General features: G+C 43.1%; 1 protein-coding gene across 1 annotated transcript; it reads right to left on the reverse strand.

Annotated features, from left to right (window-relative positions):
* Positions 1-4646: 4646 nt before the first annotated feature.
* On the reverse strand, positions 4647-10285 carry LOC128733521 (neuralized-like protein 4). The gene is made up of 5 exons (XM_053827168.1): positions 10051-10285; positions 6399-9982; positions 6235-6339; positions 5299-6167; positions 4647-5242 (listed from the first exon to the last, which is right to left on the reverse strand). The coding sequence occupies exons 1-5, from the start codon at positions 10201-10203 to the stop codon at positions 4866-4868; spliced, it is 5088 nt and encodes a 1695-aa protein (XP_053683143.1). The 5' UTR covers positions 10204-10285; the 3' UTR covers positions 4647-4865.
* Positions 10286-23980: the final 13695 nt, after the last annotated feature.

The following is a 23980-nucleotide window of genomic DNA, read 5'->3' on the forward strand; positions in this document are numbered from 1 at the left end:
ACTTCAGACGCCTAGCTGCTGAAATTCAGACGATACCGGAATGCATCGAGTAGAGTATCATGGAAGCCCTTAACCTCCCCCCGCCGCAGTCGAGTTATTCCCGCCAGCGTACATCAGTCGTTCCGGTCCTGTGTGTGGGTGCGGGAGCCAGGGCTTCCAGACACCTACCCGCGGCAAGTATATTACGCTGAACCTCTATTTCTCTGCTGATGCAGTTTACGTTTCCAGTTCTTCAACAACCGGCTCACCGATCCTTGAAGTTCAGCCAACTGATTTCTGCCGGTTCGACGCTTCTGCCAGTTTTAGTCAACCACTCAATTCAACGCACACCGGGATGCACTGTTGTTGGTACCATGGACGCCCTCAACCTCCCTGCCGCAGTCGAGTCATTCCTGCCAGCGACCAGCAGCCGTGCCGGTCCTGCGTGCGGGAGCAGCAGACGGGGCGTCCAAAATCCCCTGCCAGGCAAGTTCGAAATTATTGATTCTCGCCCCACTGGTGATCCGTACTCTGCTTCCAGTTTTTCGCTTCGCAACCAGGAACCGTTCAACCGCAATATATTCATTGCTACTACCAAAATGTGGGTGGCATGAACACGAGTGCTGTCGACTATCTGCTCGCCTGCGCCGACAGTCCGTACGAGATAATCGTATTGACCGAAACTGGCTTGACAATCGTACGTGCTCTCGGCAGTTATTTGGGCCTAATTATAAGGTGTTTCGCTGCGACCGCAGCATACACAATAGCCGCAAAAGTACAGGAGGTGGCGTCTCGATAGCAGTCCATCATCAGTTCAAAGCCTCTATCGTCGAAAATTACAATTGGCTACTCGTCGAGCAAGTGTGGGCGACGGTAAAGCTTGCAGACCGGAGGCTGTTCTTGTGTGCACTGTATCTGCCTCCTGATCGCATCCGCGACCCCGTTATCTAGAATACTCATATGAACTCAGTTAATGCAATAGCTTCAATGGCGTCTCCAATAGACAAGATAATCGTTATGGGCGATTTCAGGGATATCCAAAGAACCCTGACTAGCATCAATTGGAATGCAGTTTTGGACAAGGAAGATGTTAATTCTGCCGCAATGACATTCTCTAATATCCTGAACTACGCTATCAATCGACATGTCCCAAATAGAACCATGCCAGCTCTGAAGCAGATACCCTGGGTAAACGCTACGTTACGACGTCTGAAATCCGAGAGGAAGACCGCTCTCGAGGAATTTTCAAAATATAGAACTGCCACTCCGTAACCACTACTTGTCGATCAACATGCGTTACAAACGACTGAGTCACTCCTGCTTCCGGAACTACCTGAGCAACATCGAAAGCAGACTGAAAAGGAATTCAACATCCTTTTGAAGGCACGTCAACGAACAGCGGAAATATAACGGACTTCCTTCGGTAATGTTCCTGGGTAGTGAAACTGCCATTATTACAGAACAGATGTCCCAACTATTCGCGTGGAAATTGTCCAGTGTATTTACTGACGAACGGTTGACAAGAGAAGAAATTTCCGCAGCCGTCCAGTGCGTCCCGTATTTTAGCAATTGTTTAACTCACCTTTCCATAGACGACACGATGGTCATATCAGCCGCCGCGAAGCTAAAATTCTCTCGTTTTTCTGGACCGGATGGTATTCCGTCTCTTCTGCTTAAACAGTGTATCAACATCTTGACTGCTCCGATGAGCCACCTGTTCAGTTTATCAATCAGTACATGTGTCTTCCCAACAATATGGAAATCGGCTTACATGTTTCCTGTTCATAAAAAGGGGAATCGGGGAAATGTGAATTACTTTCGCGGCATCTCTGCACTAAACTCAATATCAAAACTGCTCGAGCTTGTCGTTGTGTGCACCTGTATTCGCATTATTTAAGCAATATGTCGTAGACGATTAACACGGCTTTATGCCCAAGCGGTCCACGACAACCAATCTTCTAACTCTTACGTCCGACGTAATGAAAGGTTTGAAGACCGGTTGTAGACGGACACGGACACGAACCTATCCGCTGCTTTCGACGAATTGAACCATCGCATCACCATTGCGAAATTGGACAAACTCGGAATCGGAGGCTCGGTACTACGATGGTTTAATTCTTACCTCTCCGACCGCCACCTAGAAGTTAGCATCGACGGGTTTACCTTCAAACCTTTCACTGCTGACTCTGGAATTCCACAAGGTAGCCATCTCGGACCTTTGGTTTTCCTCGTCTACTTTAACAATGCTAACTTACTGCCAGGCTTCATTCTCGATTTTTTGCTCGGTAGATGCTCATTTGACTACAGTGCCTCAACTAAACAAAATTCGAAAAAGTAGTGTGAAGGGCTATTGTAGAGCTAATTATTATCTACATTATTGTTGAAGAAAGTATAGTTCTATCTTTCGTACTTACGGCGCTATGGGGCTGCTACCCCGTTGGTAGCCAAATGAGCGCTCTTTTTGCTATGTAAGCAGCAGTAAGTTAAATGCCCGCGACTCTCTTTTACCGACGATCTGAAGCTGTATGCTAAAGTCGATAGTCCGTCCGACGCCGCGTTCCTGCAAGAGCAGCTATTGATTTTTGCGAAATGGTGCACAGATAACCGCATGCTGCTAAATTCAGACAAATGTGAAATAATTACATTCTCAAGGAAATTGAACCCTCTCGTTTTCGACTACATGCTATCAGACGTGCCTTTACGCCACGAAAACTGTGTCAAGGACTTTAAGTTTGATTTCTAACAGCACATCGCATATGTTGTCGACAAGGCCTGCAGGAATCTAGGATTTATCATGCGAATCGCCAAGTACTTCAACAACATCTACTGCCTTAAAGCTCTCTACTGCGCTCTTGTCCGGTCTAACCTTGAGTACTGCGCTCCTGTGTGGATTCCTTACTACCAAAATGGAGTTGACCGAATCGAGTCAGTGCAGCGCCGATTCATACGTTTCGCACTTCGGAGATTGTCCTGGAATGACCCCTTTCAGCTGCCCTGCTATGAACAACGCCGCAGACTCATCGATCTTGACCTGTTGAACACTCGTCGCGACGTGATCAGAGCAATGGCTGTCGCCGACATGCTGACCTCGAGAGTGCATTGCCCATGTTTACTCGCGAACCTCAACATATACGCCCAAAAACGTGTTCTACGTAACGGTCCATTATTACGTGTACCGCATCGGCGAGCCAACTACAGTACCTTTAGCACGATCACCGGTCTGCAACGCCATTTCAATCGTTTTATACATAGCTTTGACTTAAATGTCAGCCGCGAGGTACTGAAAACTCGTTTCCTGGCACTAGCACGTAGATTCTAGGTTAAGTGTATCAGTAGGGCCAGAAGGCCTGTTGATATTATAATTATTATTATACAAATAAACAAGAGCAAGCGGCAAGTGGATGGAAGTTGAAGTACTAGAGTACAAGCAGGGACGGTTCGATCACTTGCTGGATTGAAATACGATAGATGCTAGACGACTAGCAATTCGAAATTAACTTTTCAAAAGGGCTTAACTGCGAAATGTACGCAAGCCGAGTGAGGGTTACTTTCTGCTGGGCTAGCATAAGGAAAGAAAGCCTCACTCGGTTTGTTAACATTTGGTAGTTAGGCCCTTTTCAAAAGTTCTACAGAATAATATGCTTTTGCAAGCAGAGATCGATGAGATACAGCAACAGGTCCATAGCGAAATGGACAGGAGAAACGACAAAGTTAGTAAGTTGTCGCGTTCCAGCGGAAGATGCTGTGGACGATATTTGGCGGAGTCCAAACTGAAAGCGGAGAGTGGCGAAGGCGTATGCCTGTACTGTTTGGAGAGATTCTAATCGTACATTTGGGAAAAGTTGATAGGCTACGTCGTAAGGAACCTGTACGACAGTGCGATGAAAACGTTCCTCTTAAACAAACCAGCAGGTGCCAGGAACAGAGAGCCCAACGTGCAAGATGGCACGATCAGGTCAAACACAATTTGCGACTTTTGGGACGCCTGGGAAATTGATGACGAGTGGTCCAAGATCGAGTTGAAAGTGGTCCAAGATTGAGACGACTTGAAATAGCATGATCTGAGGAAAGAATGAAAGATGTGGATTGCCCCATCTACAAAAAAGGTGGTCGATAGGATTGCTGTAACTATCGCGACTTCACTAGAAATATTGAGAACACACGCATCATATTTCGTGGATTTCAAGGCAGCATACGATACAGTCAAGCGAGCGCAGTTATGGCAATTAATGCGCGAGAACTGACGCGGCTGATCAAAGTTGCCCTGCAGGAGTGATGTGCTACGTGTGTTTTGGCGGCATTCTCGAGTTCCTTCAAATCACGTAGCGGGTAGTGGTAAGGGGATAGCTTGCCCTGTATGTTATTTAACATCGCTGTTGATTCTAAGTAAAGGTAACCAAGTCATAGCGCTCGCAAATGACCTTAATGTTATAGGCAGGAACTTTGTGGCAGCTTTGACCATTTACGCCAGACTGAAAGGTAGAGGCTTAAGGGAGACGAGCGCTCACCTCGTTCCAAAAATCCCAACATGGAAAGAGAAACAATATCTTTTTTATTATTATTATTTGAACCGCCTCCGCCTAGTCACTGATTTATTGTATAATAAAACCACAGATAATGCTTGAGTATGATATTTATTGACGTAAACGTATCAATAATATGCTCTTTGAATCATCTAAATGTTATCATGCCTTGACATATATTTTATGCAAACCGAAATAATCTCTGTCAAACAGAGATCTTTTTGCTGTACGGATAATACTTAGCAGCGTGCTTGGCAATAGAATGAAAAAACATTTTTAGCTTGCTTTAGATTTGAGAAACATCGATAGGAACCATAAAGTCCGTACGGAATCATTTTAGGGGTGTGCAGAAGCTAACCAGTCTTAAGATGCAGTTAGTTGAATCATCAGTGCGGTTAATACGCAAGCGTCCGCCTCCTTGGTGGTCCAGTGACGCACCGTACTCTGTGGTCCTGGAGTTGCTTGCGAACCAGCGCCACTCCCAGTCTCATTAACCCCAGCGGCAGCTGCAGCAGCAGCAGCGGTTGCTACATCTCCCAAATCAATGCTGGAAAGTGCCTGTGAACGTACTCGAACCTCAAACGTGGCGAAAATACGATAACACACGCTGCTGGCCATGTAGCGGTGAAATGATCGCTGCGTGTACTCGGCCGTGTCCGGTGAAGATTGCAGTAGAATGTGCGTTCCTGGAACGAAGTTATCGCCCAATGTGCTGCTGTCCGGTAGGAACTGACAAGATTCTGTAACAAAAATGAGAAAATAACAAATCGCTGAGGAAAGGTATTGAAGAATCTACCGATCGGCAGCGGTTGTCCATGATCCAGAACCGAACGAATCTTCTCCACCCGTGCATTGTAGTATGCTGTCGTCCAAACACTGTCATCCGAAGTGTTAGCAGTGCAAGAACTGCTTAACGTTTGCTGATTGATTTTGAAACGAATCCAACCTTTAAGCAATGAGTTTTGCAAAGATGGAGCACAGCCTTCGCAGTAACAGCTGAAGATATCCCCGGCGAAGAACACATCCGGTAGCATCAGGGTTCGCTTGAATCCTAGCACAAGCTTCAGATAGTCACAGTCCTTGTTTTCAACGACACTCAATACTGTCGATGAAGAGTTGGAGATAGCTAGCGACGTACGATTGTGATCATCAGCAAACTCCACGTTGGCGGGTCGGCGACCGGCTGCCGTAACACCATTGGTCTGATGCGTTTGCTGCTGCCCATCGGGAGCAGCAGTATTATTCACCGGCCCTTGATGCTCTGGAGCTGCGGAGCAGCTTGCCTGTAGCGGCAACCCCAACTTAGCGCGATTGTTCGCTATTGTGTTACTGTCTTCGTCTGCTTCCGACTCATTCAGTTGAATGCTGAAATCGATATTGATGTCGACGTCTACCAGATAGTTCGGGTCGGTGTTGTTTTCCGCCGACGGTGCGGCGGAAGCTTGGCTCTGTGCAATGGCATTCGATCCAGCAGCGGGGGGCTGAACGCTGGAAGTGCCCGAGCGGTAATCTTCGAAACCTTCGTCGAAATTGACCGACTGCGACAGTTCACCGCCACGATTGCTATCGAAGCTACCCTGCAGAGCGTTGAAACGGTGCGTGCTTTGACTGCGCTGAATGTTCAGATTCGTTGAGTGCTGCAGCTGAAGGGAGTCCCGAAGGCAGCTGTAGAAAAAGGGAAATGAACGGTCACATATTTTTCCGTTAGATATTAAAGTGATCCTTTTCCTACCAAGAGTTGGACAAATCCTGATTTCTGGCCTCGTTGGCTGTACGGTTTTTAATGGAAATGTTCATCAAAAGATTCTCCGATACGCTATCCATTACCGATCGGCTCCTAAAAATAGAAGGAAACATAGATTTATAGTTGAAAAATTGCAAACCAATTTGACTCACATCGACGAAGCGCCAGCGCCGGAGGCGCATGCAACGTCCGTTTCCTTTTCGTGCACTTCCAGGTCTGCCTTCTCGCACTGAGGAACATTGTCAGCATCAGCTGCCGACGCTCCGGCAGCGGTGGCTGACACGCCGGTAGCACCAGCCGCTCCCGAAGGCATCGCAGCCAGTTCTTCGTTGATGGGACTGCCACCCTTTAGATCCCCGTTAGAAATGGCAATCCGCTCGCATTTCCCGTAGACATCGAACACCGGATAGACGTGATGAGGCAATCCACTGGCCAGATCATCCAACTGTGTTTGACCAAACGTAATACCGAGGTTTCCAGCGTGCGACAAAGTTAGAGTGATAACCGTGCCGACCTGGATTTGTTCGAAGATTTCCGCGTAATTCGATTGGGTTTTGTTACCGTTTATGTTTATGTAGTCGTGGGTCGCTATCCAGCAAGGTCGGCGGAAAAGAATTGCCGATGTCGGGAATGGAAACTGGTGCGTTCCGGGACAAACTCCAAGCGCACCGACCGCAATGGTTCCTTTCCATTTCGGGTTGATTTCACTGATTTTGATGCTCACACTGTGACCTTTGCAGAGGGGTTTCGACAGACAAACAACTCCCTGATGGTAGGACTGTAATCGAGCCGCCGACTTTTTGTCGTCGAACAGACGAACGTTTTTACCGTGGCATTCGGAAAATTCGAATGATAAACTATCCGAGTCGATTGATTCAAGCATGGAATCTTGTTTGTTGAGTGGATCCAGCCCTAGTTCTAGAGAGTCTTGAAGGCGAAGACTGCACGGTCTTAGCGGTGACAAAGGGCCCTGCGAGGAAATAACCTGCACAGCCATAGTGGATCCTAGCAGTTCTACGACGGCGAATAGATCCTCTGAAACGTTTTGGAAACTGATGTTCATGTCTTCCGAGTTGAGAAGGATTTTCAGCGATCGGGAAGAGGTTAGTTCGATCGCTATGCGATCACCAACTCGCAGCCAATCCAATGAAGCGAACGACTTTTGAAGCAATGTGGAGTTGTAGCGAACTTCGTTACCACTGACGTACCAAACATTGGCCGGGATTCGCTTCATGCTAACGGGAATGTTCTTACGGACATGCTCATCCGACAAGTTAAGATCCGTCACTCCAACCTTCAAACTTCCGGCGTAAAGGGAATTGATTTCGGTTATTTTAATCTCGAATGTCTCACCCACGACCAGTGGCCGTTCGGAAAATACCAAACAATGTGACAGTGCACTCTGCGTACATCTGGATGCCAGTGTCCAGTTTTGCATCAATGTGACGTTACCGGAAATACAGGACCAACGATGCTTCGACTCGATTGCTGGTTGAATGACCGAAGTTGCTTGTAGGCTCTGGGAATTTTCACTAATGGCATACGGGGCTCGAATGTCCGGCTGTGAGCTGGTAATGCTGACCTGAGCGCACTGTCCATACAAGTCGATTACGGCGTACAAATTGGGTGCTTTGCATTCGTAGTATGGTCCTTGGTCTACGCCGTTGATGAAGAAGTGAATGTTATCACCATTTCGCATCACTCCTACCCGAGAACCAGCAGTAAGCGTGTCCAAATCGAACGGCAGATCGTTCCTGACAGTTACTCCGTTCCGCATCAAGGTGGTGCCTGAGATCATGATTGTGTCATGTTCTAAATCAGTTGCCGTGCTCGGAAGGCTCAGTTCATCCGGTCGAATGCCCGTTACACCAATCTCAATGCTTCCATTCCATTGGTCAACCACCGTTTCCAGAGCAATTTCAAACAATTCCCGCTGTCTCAACGACCGGTTACTGAACACTATCGAATCGTTAAATTCCGCTAGGGCTTTCGGTCGGCAAGCAGTCAAACCACCATTCGAAATCCGAGCATTTTTGCCATGCACCGAATGGAACTTAAGCTTCGGTTCGCTGCTAAACAGCGTGGTATTAGAAATCGTCGAGTTCCCTGTATCGGGCGTTCCACATTCAGAAGTGTCCACTATACTGGCCTGAGCGGCTTGACCGTACAAATCAATCACTCCGTAGACTTTTTCCGGTACGTTAGAAGCGGCTGGACCTTGATCGACTCCGTTAACCCAAAAGTGCAGCGTCCCGTCATCCTTCCGAACCACTCCGACTCGGTCACTGACCTGCAGTCGGTCTAAATTCTGCCCGTACTGTTCTATAACAGTCATCCCGTTGTGCATCACCCCGTTTCCGGTCATCATCCACGTACCGGAGCGAACGTTAGTCATGGTGAAGGGAAAATCCAGCTCGGTTGGGCTGTGTGTCGTAACACCCATCTCAATGGAACCGGCCCACTTTGTGACAACCCGTTCCAAGCGTACCTGAAACATTTCGTTGGGCCTCAAAGGTCGGCGCGTTAAGACAACTCCGTTGTTGAAATCATCCGAAGCATTCGGTCGAAGCGCGGTACGACCGCTGTGTGTGACACTGGCATGCGAACCACAGGTTGGATGAAACAGCAATCGATCAGAGTGACTGTAGTCAATCTCCGGACTTGGCGGAATCAGCTCCTGTTCAGAAACGGGTAAACTCATCAGATTGTTCCGTCTAGTAACCAAATTTTGCTGCTCGCGTTCGTCGCGATCAACAATCGTCACTTTAATGGTCATGCCGTACAAATCGATTACTCCCCACAAAGTTTGCGCGACTCTTGTGGCGGCCACACCTTGGTCGCGTCCATTAATATAGTAGTGCAAATTACCATTCGATTTACGCATCATTCCTACGCGATCACCTTCGCGTAGCTCATCGAGATTAAATTCTCCATATTCACGTCGAGTTCCTTTACCATTCGTTAGAATTCCGCAGCCGGACATCATAATGGTTCCACTGCGTAAATTTGTCATCGTTGCCGGAAACTGCAACGCTGATGGGCAGTGTGTCGTAACACCAACCTCTATCGAACCGGACCATTTGTCAACGAGTCGATCGATTCTAATCTCAAACAGCTCGTTATCTCTTAGCGGTCGGTGTGTCATCACGACCCCATTATTAAACTCATCCAGCGGCCGCCGCCTTTCGGCCGTACGACAGTTTGCACTCAACTTCACCAGTGAACCACACCGTGTATGAAATCGCAACTTATCATTTGGATCCAGCGCATCCGCTCCAACTCCAGACCCGGATGGACCGCCTCCGTTAGCATTCGCACTCACGGACATCTCCACCGACATTGCAATGTCGATATTCTGCGAAATCTGAGTACTCTCATTCGAGTACTCCAAACTGTCCGACGGACAGATAGAAACCTGCACACATTTGCCGTACAAATTAACCAACGCATAAACATTTTTCGGAATATCTACCGCAGCTACACCTTGCGATTCTCCATTCACATAGAAAATCAGTTCCCCTTGCGCCGTGCGCAGCACGCCAACCCGATCCCCTTCGCCCAGCTTATCCAAATCAGATCCATAGTATTCCATCAGTGAGAGGCCATCTTTCAGTACGGAAATCCCGGACATAACCCACGTTCCGTTGCGCAACTTTGTAGCGCACGGTGGCAGTTCCGTCGCCTCCGGATTCACTGTGGTCACACCGATTTCAATGCTGCCGCTCCAGGCATGAATCTGTTCGGAAAACACGAAAGTTTAGCCCCCTTGAATCGAACAGAAGAAAAATCAATAAACGCTTTCACCTTCTCGTCGATTCGCACTTCGAACAGCACGTCGTCCTGCAGGGGCTCCGCACTGAGCACCAGCCCGTGGTTGAACTCGCTGATGTTTCGCATCGCCGTCCGGTTGCTGTTGGCCAACGTAATCCGCTTGCCGCACCGTCGGTGGAACGACATCCTTTAGCACGGTTTTTCTACACTGTTACAGCAGCCGAAAACTCTTTATTTTGCTCCACAAAAATGAATCACACACACCCGATTCGATTGGATGACGACCGACGGAATTGTTGTGAAAATTTTTGACAGTTCGTTTCGTCCGCCGTTTATGAATGGATCGATAAAACGCAAAGCCACGCAAAGCAAAATTGTACAAAAACAACAGTAGTTAGAGTACGTTGGCATGATGGAAGATGGAAGAAGAAAGCAAAAGGAGTTAAAAATAAAAGTTGATAGTGTTGGTGTTGGTACCGGCGTGGTTGTGTTACTCCAATATTTTGTTTGTAAACAAAAGATAGCAATCAGCTGTTCGTTGAATTAGCGCATTGTGCAAAAATTAGTTAAGAATAATGTGGAACAATTTGATGTGACCATTATCCTTTGATTTGATGATAATTTATCTGCTCTATTCCTTCTTTTATGCCCAGATCATGCATCATGATTTACGCACCAGTACCAGCAAATCGGAACACGTTTTGTTTTGCTTTCAATACTTTCTTTTTGTCCTTTTTTTATTTATGAATGAACAGAGATGCCAAAATTTTTCCATGTAAATCTGGATATTAAATTATTACGAATTCTTGCTGGTTTTTCATGTGATACGTTAGGTAAAACTTAATATTCTAATTAAAAATCACATAGGATACGGGAGGGTATTTTCAGTCCATTAAGCGATGGCATCTATTTTTTCGGCCTATGGCCTAGTTCTAGTGGAAGAACAGGTGGTTTTGACGTTCTTGGAATGAAAAATAGTAGCTTACAGTCTTGAGAAAATAGTTATAACATATTAAAATTGTATGTCGGCAAAGTATATTTATTGGCGAAAGAAAAGGCCAATAGGCTGAATTTAGAAACCTGCTGAAAATACCCTCCCGTACCCTACTGACGTGTTTCAACAGTGTTAATGATTATTATTTTATTATAAATTTGAAGAATACTCAGGTAGGTACATGCCTGCCCAGGTAACCAATAAGCATTTCCAATGCAATTTAAATGCAAGCCAATAAGCATTTAAGTTGCCCTAAGTGCTACTTAAATGCTATTTTGGCAAAATATGCGGGTACTTTACTGCTGGTCCTCTTATAGTGCTGACAGTGCTTATTTGCAGCAAGTTACCGACAAGAAGATTTTAAATAGAATTGTGGATGCCAATTTACAACAGTTATGCAGTCAAAAGGCTGATAAACAGCAACCTGCAGTATAAAACGCCAGGGATGCTAATAAACGATTGATTTACTGCTTATACTAATGCTTATTGGTTACCTGGGGGAGATTTTTTCAGATACATTATGGGAGTCGGCATCATCCATAAAAAACAATAAAAATTGCGTTGCTTTCGTAGATATATCGTAAACAATTAGGCCATTACAAATATTTTATAAAGTTTTTGTCCTTCCGGTGCTTGGACACTGAAGGGGGGGGGGGGGGGGGGGGGTTCGAAAAAAAAACAAAGTGAATTTTTTAATCGAGCAAAAAAAACATGGATTTTAAGAATTTTTATTTAAGGTTTGAAAGTGAAAACCGAATATATTCTTGCTTATAATATAAACGTTATTATTTTCTATGCAAACATATACGAAAAAAGACAAAAACGAAGGAAAATTTTTTTGAACGATTTTCGTAAATTCCATTGTTCGAATTTCCATTTCTGTTTCGTGCTAGAAGCGTTAATTCAACTCGGAGACTCATTTTTCGAGTTTTTCAGACTGTAGAGCCGCAGACAATTGATTTTATAAAAAGAAATTTGACTCATATCCTACAAATTATTTTTTTGCCCCCCGATTTTTCAAGCCAATTTCCAAGGGGAGGGTGACAAAAACTTTAAATATGATTTGCAATGGCCTTAAGGAAATTGATACACGTTTACGTAAATCTGCTTTTAGTTTTCAAAAGGTCGCATAATGCATGTTCTGAAAACTAAAAACAGAAATAATATAAATTAGTGTTAGGATTTGGCAACTCTGGACTGAACCACTGGAAGCAAAGATGCTAGATATTTATAAGTATTTTGAAACTAATTCAATTTACTTGAATTTAGTCGAAGAAACTAACCGAAATCTGAAAAAGAGATTCTTGGCTAATAAACATAACACTTTGTGGAAAAAAAAGCCATGGCTATAAACGTCCTTAAGAACTTGACACTTCTTTATCGACAGACTTTGTAGTCGGTTTTTAGAGAATAGGACAATTACGGGGCTACTTAGCGCAATGATCCTACTAACTCTATAACAGCACCGCACAGCCGAGATTCGAGCATACGACGACTGGTCCTAACAACCAGTATAGTATCCCGAAGCTAACTGGATGACCGGAAATCTGACCAAATATGAAGAAAATTGATCGTGAATCTATATGACTTACTTACTTATTCAACCGAGAACCGGGGTGGCTCTTGCCGTATCAAGAATTCCTCTCAATTGTACTCGGTCCTGGGCTACTTGTCGCCAATTCGTTGTGCGTCTCGACACGCGCAAGTCGGCTTCAACCTGGTCGAGCCATCGTTCGGCATCCTTGCGCCGTGACCGGCGGCCCACCGTAGTCTCCCAACTTTCGCCAGGTGTATGATGGGATTCTCTCCAAGCAGTGCCTGTAGCTCGTGATTCATACGGCATCCATAGTCCGCAACACCTTTCGTTTTAAAACGGCAAGTGCACGTATGTCTTCCGTAAGCAAAGTTACCGTTTCAAGTCCGTAGAGGATTACCGGTCTTATTAGCGTTTTGTACATCGTCAGCTTTGTGCGGCGGCGTATACTTCTAGATCGAAACGTCTTGCGGAGGGAAAAGTAGGCTCGATTTCCAGCTTGAATGCGTCGTTGGATCTCCTTACTCGTATTATTGTCGGCGGTGACCAGAGACCCCAAATATACGAACTCATCAACCACTTCCAGTTCATCGCCGTCAATAGTCACTGTCCGTGGGAGGCAAACGTTACTTCCTCGGGGACCTCTTCCTACCATATATTTGGTTTTCGACGCATTAATTTGTAACCTTATTCTCCTAGCCTCCGTTTTTAGTCTGGCGTAGATTGCCTTCGCCGTCCCACGGTTTCTAGTAATGATGTCGAGGTCGTCTGCAAAGGCTAGGAGTTGGCTACTCTTGCTGAAAATCGTTCCTCTCGTTTCGATGCCCACTCGCCGGATCACACCTTCAATAGCGATATTGAATAACATACAGGACAGTCCATCCCCTTGCCGTAACCCTCTGCTCGATTCAAAAGGACTTGAGAGTGTCCCCGAAACGCGCACGTAACAACACATCACTCGTTCCAGAGTAGCTTTGATCAGCCGCGTCAGTTTGTCCGGAAAACCGTACTCGTGCATTATCTGCCATAGCTTTTCGTGTTCAACGGTATCGTATGTTGCTCTGAAATCCACGAAAATATGATGCGTGGGCACGTTGTACTCTCGACATTTCTGAAGGATTTGTCGGAGAGTAAAAATTTGATCCGTAGTAGCACGGGCCCCCATAGAGCCCGCCTGATACTGCCCTACGAAATCTCTTGCTATTGGGGATAGACGACGCAACAAAATCTGGGAGAGCACTTTGTAGGCGCCGTTGACCAGCGTAATGCCGCGGTAGTTATAGCAGTCTAGCCGGTCGCCCTTTTTGTAGATGGGACAGACTACGCCTTCCATTCACTCCTCCGGTAGCTTCTCTTCTTCCCAAATCCTTGAAATCAGCCAGTGAAGTGCCGTTGCTAGCGGTTCTTGGCCATTTTTTATAGAGTTCAGCCGGGAGTCGGTCCTTTCCGGCGGCTCTATTATTCTTCAGCAGACCGATTTTTCGTCGGATCTCTTCGAGTTCGGGAGCCGGTAAGCTGTTGTTGTGTAGGTACTCCGAGGTTAACTTCCATTGCGTCTCCTGCTGCTATATCGCCGTTGAGGTGCTTAGCGAAGAACTGCTTCCACCTGTCGACCACCTCGCGTTCGTTTGTGATTAGATCCCCTCCCTCGTCCCTACACATGTCAGATTTTGGTGTGCGGGCCTTGCGAGTTTGGCTCACCTTCTTGTAAAACTTGCGGGTGTCATCAGCCCGGAATAGTTGTTCTTGCTCCTCGCGATCTCTGTCCTCCTTCTGCCGCTTTTTCCTCCTCAGGATCGTGGTCAACTCATTCCTCGCTCGTCGATACTTGGCCAAATTTTCTCTCGGGGATATGCTCAGATAGTTTTCCCAAGCTCTTTTTTCCGCTCTATCGCTTCTTGGCATTTCCTGTCAAACCAATCATTTCGTGCACTCGAGGTTTCCACATCTAACACCGCGGTTGCGGCCTCGTTGACGGCCGAGCGTATCCTACTCCATCCGTTTTCGAGGTTCGAAGCATCTAGCTCCACAGAGGAAGGCCGAGCTTCATCCAGTGCGCGCGCGTAGTTTTTGGTAGCTCGCGGGTTGTCTAGTTGCCGAATGTTTAGCCGAGGAGGGCGACTTTGTCGCGAGGTAAAAATCGTCGATAGTTTTGAGCGCACATGTACTGCTACTAGGTAGTGGTCCGAGTCAATATCCGCACTCCGTAGGGAGCGTACGTTGGTGACGTTCAAGAAAAACCGGCCCTCGATGAGAATATGGTCGATTTGGTTCGAGGTTCGTTGGTCAGGTGATCTCCAGGTGGCTTTGTGGATATCTTTGTGAGGAAAGAAGGTGCTTTTGATCACCAAGCCTCGGGAAGCCGCAAAATTGATGCATCGCTGGCCGTTATCGTTCGTGTCGGTGTGCAAGCTATGGGGCCCGATCACCTCTATTTATAATCTCAGATTATAGCTTAGTTCGACCCATGCACCTTCCAGCATTGAACAAAAGGTAGGAGTCACAACGACAACTTGTTAGTCGTAGCTACTTATTACTCCCCTTCCTTTCCACTCTTTTTCCTCCATTCCCAAAAAATCCTTCTTCATTACTTTCCCTTACCGTCCCTTCATCAATTGTAGAACCATCGTTTCAAAAAATACAAATTTCTGCATAACTAGAGAACTAATCGAGCAAATGAAATCAAATGTGGCATGTGGGTGTTTTTGGAGGTAGCATTTTACTCTGAAGGTAGGATTTTTTTAGTGAATTGAGACCCTTAACCTCTTTAGCAAGGGAATTATGACCCCTCCCCCTTTTAAGATGGGGCGGGGGGGCTCCCATACAAATGAAATTCTAAATTCCTCTTAACTCGAGAACTAATCAATAATATAGGACCAGATTTGGCATGTGGGTGTTTTTGGAGGCATGAATTTTTTCTATGATGAATCGTGACCCTCCCCTTTTTAGGAGCCCCCCTTCAATAGTGGGGGGGGGGGGGCTCCTATACAAATGAAACACAAATATCCTCATAACTAGAGAACTAATCAAGGCAAGATTTTTTTTGTGATGTTTTGAGACCCCTCACCCTCAAATTTTTGCGTAACTCAAAAACTAATCGAGCTCGAGAAATTTTAGAGCGCTGGCCAGTGCGGGGGGGGCCTAGCCCCCTGTAGAGATCACCTTTATCTAGGTTTATTTATTTTCCTAGATCTACTGACCTCTATTATTTTCCTTCAGTTAGGTCACCCTGCAAAATGGTACTTTATACGAAAAGATTTTTCGTGAAATGGTACATCCCGCGTAAGGTTTTTCACGAAATGGTATTCTGCGAAACTTATTCCGCGTTATGGTAAACCAAGAATTGGTGTTCCGCAAAATGGTATTCGGCGAAATGGTTTGTAATGATGGCGTTTAAATGCTATCCGCTTTATTTTATCAGGTTATTTTACTGTGAGAAAAATTTGTATATTTAAACACCCATAAACTCCTCAGAAACTTGCAAAACTCGAGATTGTGATAAAGGTCATCCGAGATTCAGGATTTGTGGCAATACGAAGTTTGTCGGGTCAGCTAGTAAAACATAAAAAAGGAAACAAAAAAGCGAAAGCTAAAAAAACAGTCTTCAAGACTACAAAAGGTACAGAATTGATACAAAAAATGACCTCAAAGCAAGATTTTAAAAGGCAAAAATTAGAAGAAAACGGTTAAAACATGATACAAACTTGAACAAACAAACAAACAAAAAGATTATGGCGGATAAAACAATAAAAATGACGGAAACGAAAAATGATATAAAAAGAACATAGAGATCATTTAAAAATGATACACAATAATACTAGAAGTAACAAGAAAACAACACAGTAATGAAAAAAGGACACACGTTGGACCATAAATTATAAAAAAAATAACACAGATATGAAAAATAATACAGAAAAGATACAAAAATTGTTAGACCAGTGTCATACCTCGAAGTCACCTGGGAGTAGATTTTTGTAATCTTGTGTTGACAGTTTTGTATATTTTGCAGTCTTTTTGGGCGTTTTTGATGGCTCTTGATGGGCGTCTTTTTGCCGTCATTTGTAGGTTTCTTGGCATTCCTGTCGCTGCTTTACCTTCTTTTTATCGTCTCTTCAGCGCCTATCCTGTGCCTAGTTATTTATAGTTTGTCGCTTTTTTGTGGCACCTTTTCATCGTATTTTTGTCATCTTTTGTCTTTTTATCGTCGTCTGTTCGGCTACTTGTTTAGTTTTGGCATTTTTGTCCAGCGGTTTTTTGGTATTTTGGTCGTCTTTGTTTCACTGCTTGAGCGTGTATTTGTTGTTTTCCTTTCGTATTTTTGTCATCTTTTCATCGTTGTGTTGTCGTTTTGCCGCTTTTTGTTGTTTCCGCGTCACTGTATCGCCATTTTTGGGTCGTTCCATGTTTTACCTTTGTTATACTATATAACAAAGGTTTAGAAATTGGTCGAAAAACGCGAAATAGAACCAAGGCCCGGAGGGCCAAGTGTCATATACCAATCGATAGGGTTCGACGAATTGAGCAATGTCTGTATGTGTGTGTGTGTGTGTGTGTGTGTATGTATGTGTGTGCAGCTCATTTTCTATCGCCTATTTCTCGGAGATGGCTGAACCGATTCATCCGCTATTACTTTTGTTTGGAAGGTATTTATGCGTAGTATATCACCATTCAGTTGTTTCGTGGTACGACGTTTCGTTTAAAAGTTATAGGCAAAAATGTGAAAACTACGTGACGCGGTTTTTTCCGGAACTACACAACCAATTTTAATGATCTTAGTACCAAATGAAAGCTCTTGCTATCACTAAACTTTCTACCAAGTTTCATCGAAAACAAATATGCAGTTTAAAAGTTACGCTTAAAAAACCAGTTTTGACAAGGTCCAAATGATCGCCTGTTTCTCAGAGATGGCTAAACCGATTTATGCGTTATCAGTTTCATTGGCAAGGTAATAAAGCCGGATAGATCACTATTGAATTGTTTTTTGATTGGATGTTTAGTTTGAAAGTTATGAGCAGCCGTATACACCACACCAAAATTAACTATAAATTATAATGATTTTAACCACGTTAATCTGCCTAATTTCAGTTATTTTAATGTCAAACGAGAGGTTTTAATACTACGAATATATATGCAAAATTTCATAAGAATTGGTTTTTCCGGTCAAAAGATATTAACCCTCGAAGACTCGCGCTAACTTTTGTAGCAAAGTTACTCCTCCGCACAATAGCCCAAAACCAAAGAAAACGTGCGCACTAGAGTTTTGACTAGTAAAACTTGGTTTTAAGTTTATCAAACCTTTGGAAGAGTTTTTTGAAATTGAATGTTCTATCGTCTGGTAGAATTTAAATTTTGACTAGTTCCCCTAAAAGTAAAATAAAAAAATTATTTTTCTTCAGTTTCAATATAACACATTGACGTGTTCTGCAAAGTTTTAGAGCATACTATTTCAAGAAATTTTGCTGAAGACAGTAACCTTCTATCTCTTCAGCGAAGATAGAGAAATCTTATTTATTGTAAATGCACTTGTAAAATCAGTTTTTCTATTTCAGCTCTTTTTGCAATTGTTGTATGACTTTTTCATGAACTATAACAATTTAAACAATTTAAACATTAATGCATCGAATTATTCTGACATTTTGCCCATAACAAGTTTATTGAAAAACATGCGGTAGTTAAACAATGATATGTAACTATATAAAAATATGGCATGCAAAAACCTGCACATCTTGTACAAAATACAACCGCGTGAGTAACCGAGGGTTAATAAAAATTGATGGTAATAAAAATTGATGATGTATATTGATAAATTAGTAACAACTTACCCAGCAATTTCATGAGAAAAGGAACTATCAAAATTTATAAGTGCTTTCATTTTGATCAAATTTTGTAAACTTATTCAATTTCCAAAAATTTTATGTAAACCAACGCACAATGCAACGTTAACCAATAGATGAATTATTTTCCGAAGACGTGTCGATTTCTATCTCAAATAGCAAGTAAGACCGTATAAAAAAGGTTCCTTTCACCACTAGGTGGATTAAATCAGGTTTTTTTCTTTTAAACGATGGTTCTACAATTGATGAAGGGACGGTAGGGGAAAGAAATGAAAATTTGTTGGTGAAGGAGGGGAAGAGCGGAAAGGAAGGGGGGGGGGGTATTGGTAGCTATGCTTGACAAGTAGTCATTTTGACTCCTACCTTTTGTCCAATGCTGGAAGGCGCATGAGTCGAACCAAGCTGTAATCTGAGATTATAACCGGATTCGAACCCACAACACCCGCCAGGGCCTGCCTGGAGTCAAAATGACTACTTGTCAAGCATAGCTACCAATACCCCCTCCCCCCTTCTTTTCCGCTCTTCCCCTCCTTCACCAACAAATTTTCATTTCTTTCCCCTACCGTCCCTTCATCAATTGTAGAACCATCGTTTAAAAGAAAAAAATATTAATATATATGTATGACCGCATTTCAAGGTCAAGACTAAAAACTTGAGATTAGTCTCCTATGTTGTCAAAAATGTTATCTTTTTGCTGTCAATTGCAGGGCCAGTTGCTACGATCCTATTGACTCTAACAGCCTGTACCAGCCGAGATTCGAACATACGACGACTGGCTTATTAGGCCAGCGTCATACCTCGAAGCCAACTGGGACGGCGGTTGAGAGTAGAATAGTGAAAAATTAGAAGAGTAAAATGTAGAAGAGTAAAAGTTAAAGGCGGCTGTACGAAATTCGTTTAATTTTCAGTCAGTCCATACATACAGAAATTAATTTCGATTTTTGCCTTGCTATTTTACTCCCGTTTACAGTTATACAACTATCCATCTTACATAAAAGCATGAAATGGGGGTCGTATTTTGAACTGAGTTTGACCATTTGATATGAAATATCTATCGTACCATAAACTAGGTAACAGTTAAAAGATTTCACTAAATGGTTTCGAACTAAACCTACGCCAATGTACGTCGCAGTCGAAAACGAACCGATGGAAGCGCATGGTCAATGGTGAAATCGTTAACTCTTCACAATGGGGTGAAAATTTTCCACCCACCATTCCAGTCAGCTCAGCTGTACAGTGCTGGATGCATGCATCTGCTTGCCCGAGTACTGATAACACGCACCACATGGAGCTCGTCTTTCGTCGTCCTGTTCCTGGTGGTCCCATTCGTGCTGAGTTCGTGGCGGGTTCGCTTCTCGCGTGTGTCAAACTTCGGCACAACCGGCATCCATCGTGCAATGTTCGGCTTGTTGGGATCCATCAACAAAGCGCCGAACGGATGACGCGCACTGATAGCTACGCTCTAGGTTCAGTTGCTCGTTTCCAGTAGCGGAATCAGGACAATCAGTATTCTCTAAACAGCCGGCGGTGACGGTCATTGGTTGGGTTTCCTTCCGAATCGATTCGACGGTATTGGCGGTAGTTCTGGTTGAGAGAAAATTGTGTTTGGTGTTCCTGTTTGACGGGTGCAGAGTGATAAATAATTGGAGAGTTAATCGCCCGGCGTGAAATTGCGTTTAGCAGAGTGTGTTTCCAAGAAGGAAGAGGGTCAATAGCCGACAGGGATCTGCGGTAGCTAATTGCTGGCATTAGTTTAGCCATCAATGTCCTGTTCGATGTTTGGCGAGCTTTGATTTCGGGTGCCGGGCCGTTATTGATGTGGTGATCCTGACGAGCGTGGCCCCAATCGAGGTCGGGCAGCTGAAAATCGACACGCGGAAGCGCGTTTAATTCGGTGCAAAATTGATTTTAAATAATAATCAATTATGCAAATAAATCCAAATGATTGCTAATTAAATCGATTGATCATTCGGTGCCGTGGCTTGGACCTGGTTGGTTGGCTGGTCCGGAGGTGAAGCAAAGTGTTCGATTGAGTGTCAGTACGGTGTGTGAAGAGTTTTTACCCGCAAGGCTGAGAAACGTTTCTAAGTAGCAAGCGTTACGGCCAGGAAGCCAAACTCTGCCTGCCATTTCTATACAGAGAGCGAGAAAGAAAGAGTAGACGAAAAAGGATTCATCTGTTGGATTGGCCGCGAGCGAGCCGACCACGCAGGATGAAGTTTTCAGTGATGCTGTGGTGGCTCTGGTTGCAGGTCGCATTTCAAGGTATTTATATTGACATTTTAAAATTTTATTTTCACTGCTAGCAGATTTACTAGCGTTTCCCGATGGGTAAGCTGGAAGCATAAAACTAAGATGAGATGTACCTCTGTATTTATATATAAAGTAAAGCACCCAGTCGGAAAGAATATCTTGGGATTGTGAATCGTAGCAACATGCATTTGGAATGGTGATAGAAGCGGTAGCTGTAAAATCACAATTGTGCGAACTGCAATCTCGTTAGGATCAGTGTGGGTGGTTTGTTGGAAGCATTTGATATGCGAGATGAAAAAAGGAAATATGTATAGGTATCTGATGGTTTTTATGGCGGTAACGGTAATTTCAACTGGGGGAGGTAAAAGAAGGTAGTAGGATAAAGACACGTGTTACTGTAGGGATGTCAATACGAACATTTGCGCGATCGTATGTAATTTTTTATGATAAATTTTAAACTTCCCTAGTCTAGTCAGACTAAAACGGATTTTGATGATATTTATTTATATATTTTTATTAAGTTTTTGTCATTCCGAAGTTGTGCAACTAAAGGGGGGAGAGGTCAGAATTTTCAATATTTAAACGTTTTAAGCATTTTAACCCCAAGTTTATTCATTAAAGCAAAATATGCTCTTGTTTTTTCATATTTAAGTTATTACTTTCTATGCAAAGCTCTACCGAAAGAGAGACAAAATCTAAAGGAAGTTTTTTTTACCAATTTTTGGGTATCGCATTGTTTGAACTTCCACTTCGATTACTGATGTCCAACAATTTTTTGGTTAGCCCTCGATGTTTAAGGTCAGGGGTTGATAAAAACTTTTTAAATAATTTGCAATTTCCTTATAATTTCATAACATTTCACATTTTACTTTATTGTTCCTTTTTCGAAATTTTTAGAGCTATATATATTCCTTATTTGGAGCTAAGGGTGTCCCTTGCTGAGTGAGGGTGATCCCACAGATCGTTATTTCTTTAAAAATTCGTAGCCTAAAACCTGCAATTTTTGCCAACCTATCTTTGTTAAAAATAACTTTTAAACCATTGAACCGATTTTAACGATTTTGGCGCTAAGTGATAGGTATTTTAATGAGTTTTTCAGAAAAAATATTGAATTGAAACGCATTGCTTTGAAATGTGGACAATTGGGTATTTTAGCGGTATTTGAATTCTCGCATATTATGATAATATATGATGTCACTGTAAAGTCACATGAAGACTTTTTCAAATTTGACGAGTGAAAGTAATAAAAAAGCATTTTTTTCATTTAACAATTTTTTTTGGGATAAGACGATAGCTTATAAGTAAACCATTTGTCTTCTCAGCTCGCCTTAGACAACACAGTGGATAGATAAACTATGGTCATCAGCCGATACAGGTTTCATATGGGAGCTGTCAAAAGCTCGGTTATAATGAAAAGCTCTATCAGAAAGATAGAAGAGAGGAAGAGAACTTCTGACATCATTTCAATCAATCGGCTTGGTTGATATCTGTCAAACAGCAAATCATTCTATTTTTGATTTTTATTAATTTTTTCATCAAATATTCACTTAATTGAAATAAAAAAAGAACTGTTAGATTCAGAAAACGACGGGCTATGAAATGAGGTAAAAAAAGCAACTTTTTTGGGAAAATTAAAATACCCAATTACCGAGGAATTACATTGTTGAGTGCCATCTCGAAATTGTTCGAGCTAAACGTCTTGAAGCCACTTTTTTCACATTGCAAGCAATATTTGAATGCGAATCAGATTGGATTCCTCCCTGGCCGATCCACTATTACTAATTTGCTCTGCCTTACTACGCACATCGTCGACAACATGTCTGCAATGACGCAAACCGACACATCAATCACGTAATCGCAACCGCTAAACTCGAAAGGCTTGGGATAGGCGGAACTTTCCTGCGATGGTTCCGTTCTTATCTAACAGATCGTCAGCTGATGGTTGCCATCGATGATTGTAGATCCAGCATATTCTGCGCCACCTCTGGTATTCCGCAGGGTAGTCATCTCGCACCGCTCATATTCCTGCTCTACTTCAATGACGTGAACCTCGTGCATGAAGGAACAAGGTTATCATATGCCGATGATCTGAAAATATTCTCCCGTATCCGCTCAACTGAAGACTGCATCGCTCTCCAACGCACCGTGCAGTGCACAGTGGTCCAAACAGCGAAATACGTGATCGTTTGATATAACGCCGAAACGTGAAGTTTTTCGCATATATTATCTTTAGGAACATTTCTTGGTATAACAAGCCCCTTCTTGTGAGAGAAATTTTTGGGTGATTAATTCCCTTAAAAGTGAGATACGAAATTTATTTTCTCATACATTCGAGATACAGGTTTGGTACTTTCGGCAAAGTTGTAGTAAATATCAATACAAACAACTTTGTCAAAGACACCATACTTGTATCTCTTCATGGAAATTGTCTATGAAGCATTATTCATGAACAGACCCTTCAAAACAGTTTTTAAACCCTAACTTATTCTGGTCAACTTTTACGTGTTCATAGTGTTCTAGAAAGTTGTTTATTTTGCTAAAATCAACGTTTTTGTAGAACAATATTTTACGTGATTTTCTGATGTTTCGGAGATATTGAGCATTTTTGATGAAAAATAGTACTAATTTGAGCTTAAATATTTCCCAAGGTGGCAAATGGTGGCAGATCAAACAACTCGTACTTAAAAGTACAACAAAAAGATGTGTTGCTTATTTTATTTTTTGTTTGAGTAAAGTTAATTGTTAACTACTTGTCAATTCGTGTTTTCTAATTAAATAGACTAAAAAGTCATTCCGAAAAAATTTGGTCTTCTGTGACTGTTGCTGAAATTCGGTCATTTGGATTTCGGCCATTCGTGATTCGACCATTTGTGTTTCGGCCATTTGGTACCAGCGCATTATGAGTGGGATCTTTTGAAAAGACACCAATCGAAGGTATTGAACAAAATAGACTTAAGTTAGTTGTTTGGAAGCTTTTCGGTTATTAATTGCGTCAAATAATTTTGAGCCTACATTCATTTTCGACTCGAAAATAGGCGAAAAAATTGCTGGTAGCTCAACTTGTTAGAAAGAGATTGTCAACATAAACAAAATGGCGTTTATTGCATCCGAAGTACATTTTAATTGTTCGATAAACATGAATGTGAAGGATTTTTAAAACAATTATAACTTTTGAGGATACAAACAGATACAGTCAATTGACATTTGATTTTAAAGGTTTTTTGTTGTACTTTTAATTACGAGTTGTTTGGTCTGCCACCATTTGCCACCTTGGGAAATATTTAAGCTCAAAATAGTACTATTTTTCACCAAAAATGCTCAAAATCTCCGAAACTGCAGAAAATCACT

This window comes from Sabethes cyaneus, chromosome 2 (assembly GCF_943734655.1).
Source record: "Sabethes cyaneus chromosome 2, idSabCyanKW18_F2, whole genome shotgun sequence".
NCBI lineage: Eukaryota > Metazoa > Arthropoda > Insecta > Diptera > Culicidae > Sabethes > Sabethes cyaneus.

Excerpts from the sequence above, each read along its gene's own strand:
- LOC128733521 (XM_053827168.1), bottom strand. The coding sequence starts at position 10,203 with ATGTCGTTCCACCGACGGTGCGGCAAGCGGATTACGTTGGCCAACAGC. Across the intron at positions 6,340-6,398 it reads GGCGCTGGCGCTTCGTCGAT|GAGCCGATCGGTAATGGATA; the intron begins GTGAGTCAAATT and ends TTCTATTTTTAG. Across the intron at positions 6,168-6,234 it reads CAGGATTTGTCCAACTCTTG|CTGCCTTCGGGACTCCCTTC; the intron begins GTAGGAAAAGGA and ends CTTTTTCTACAG.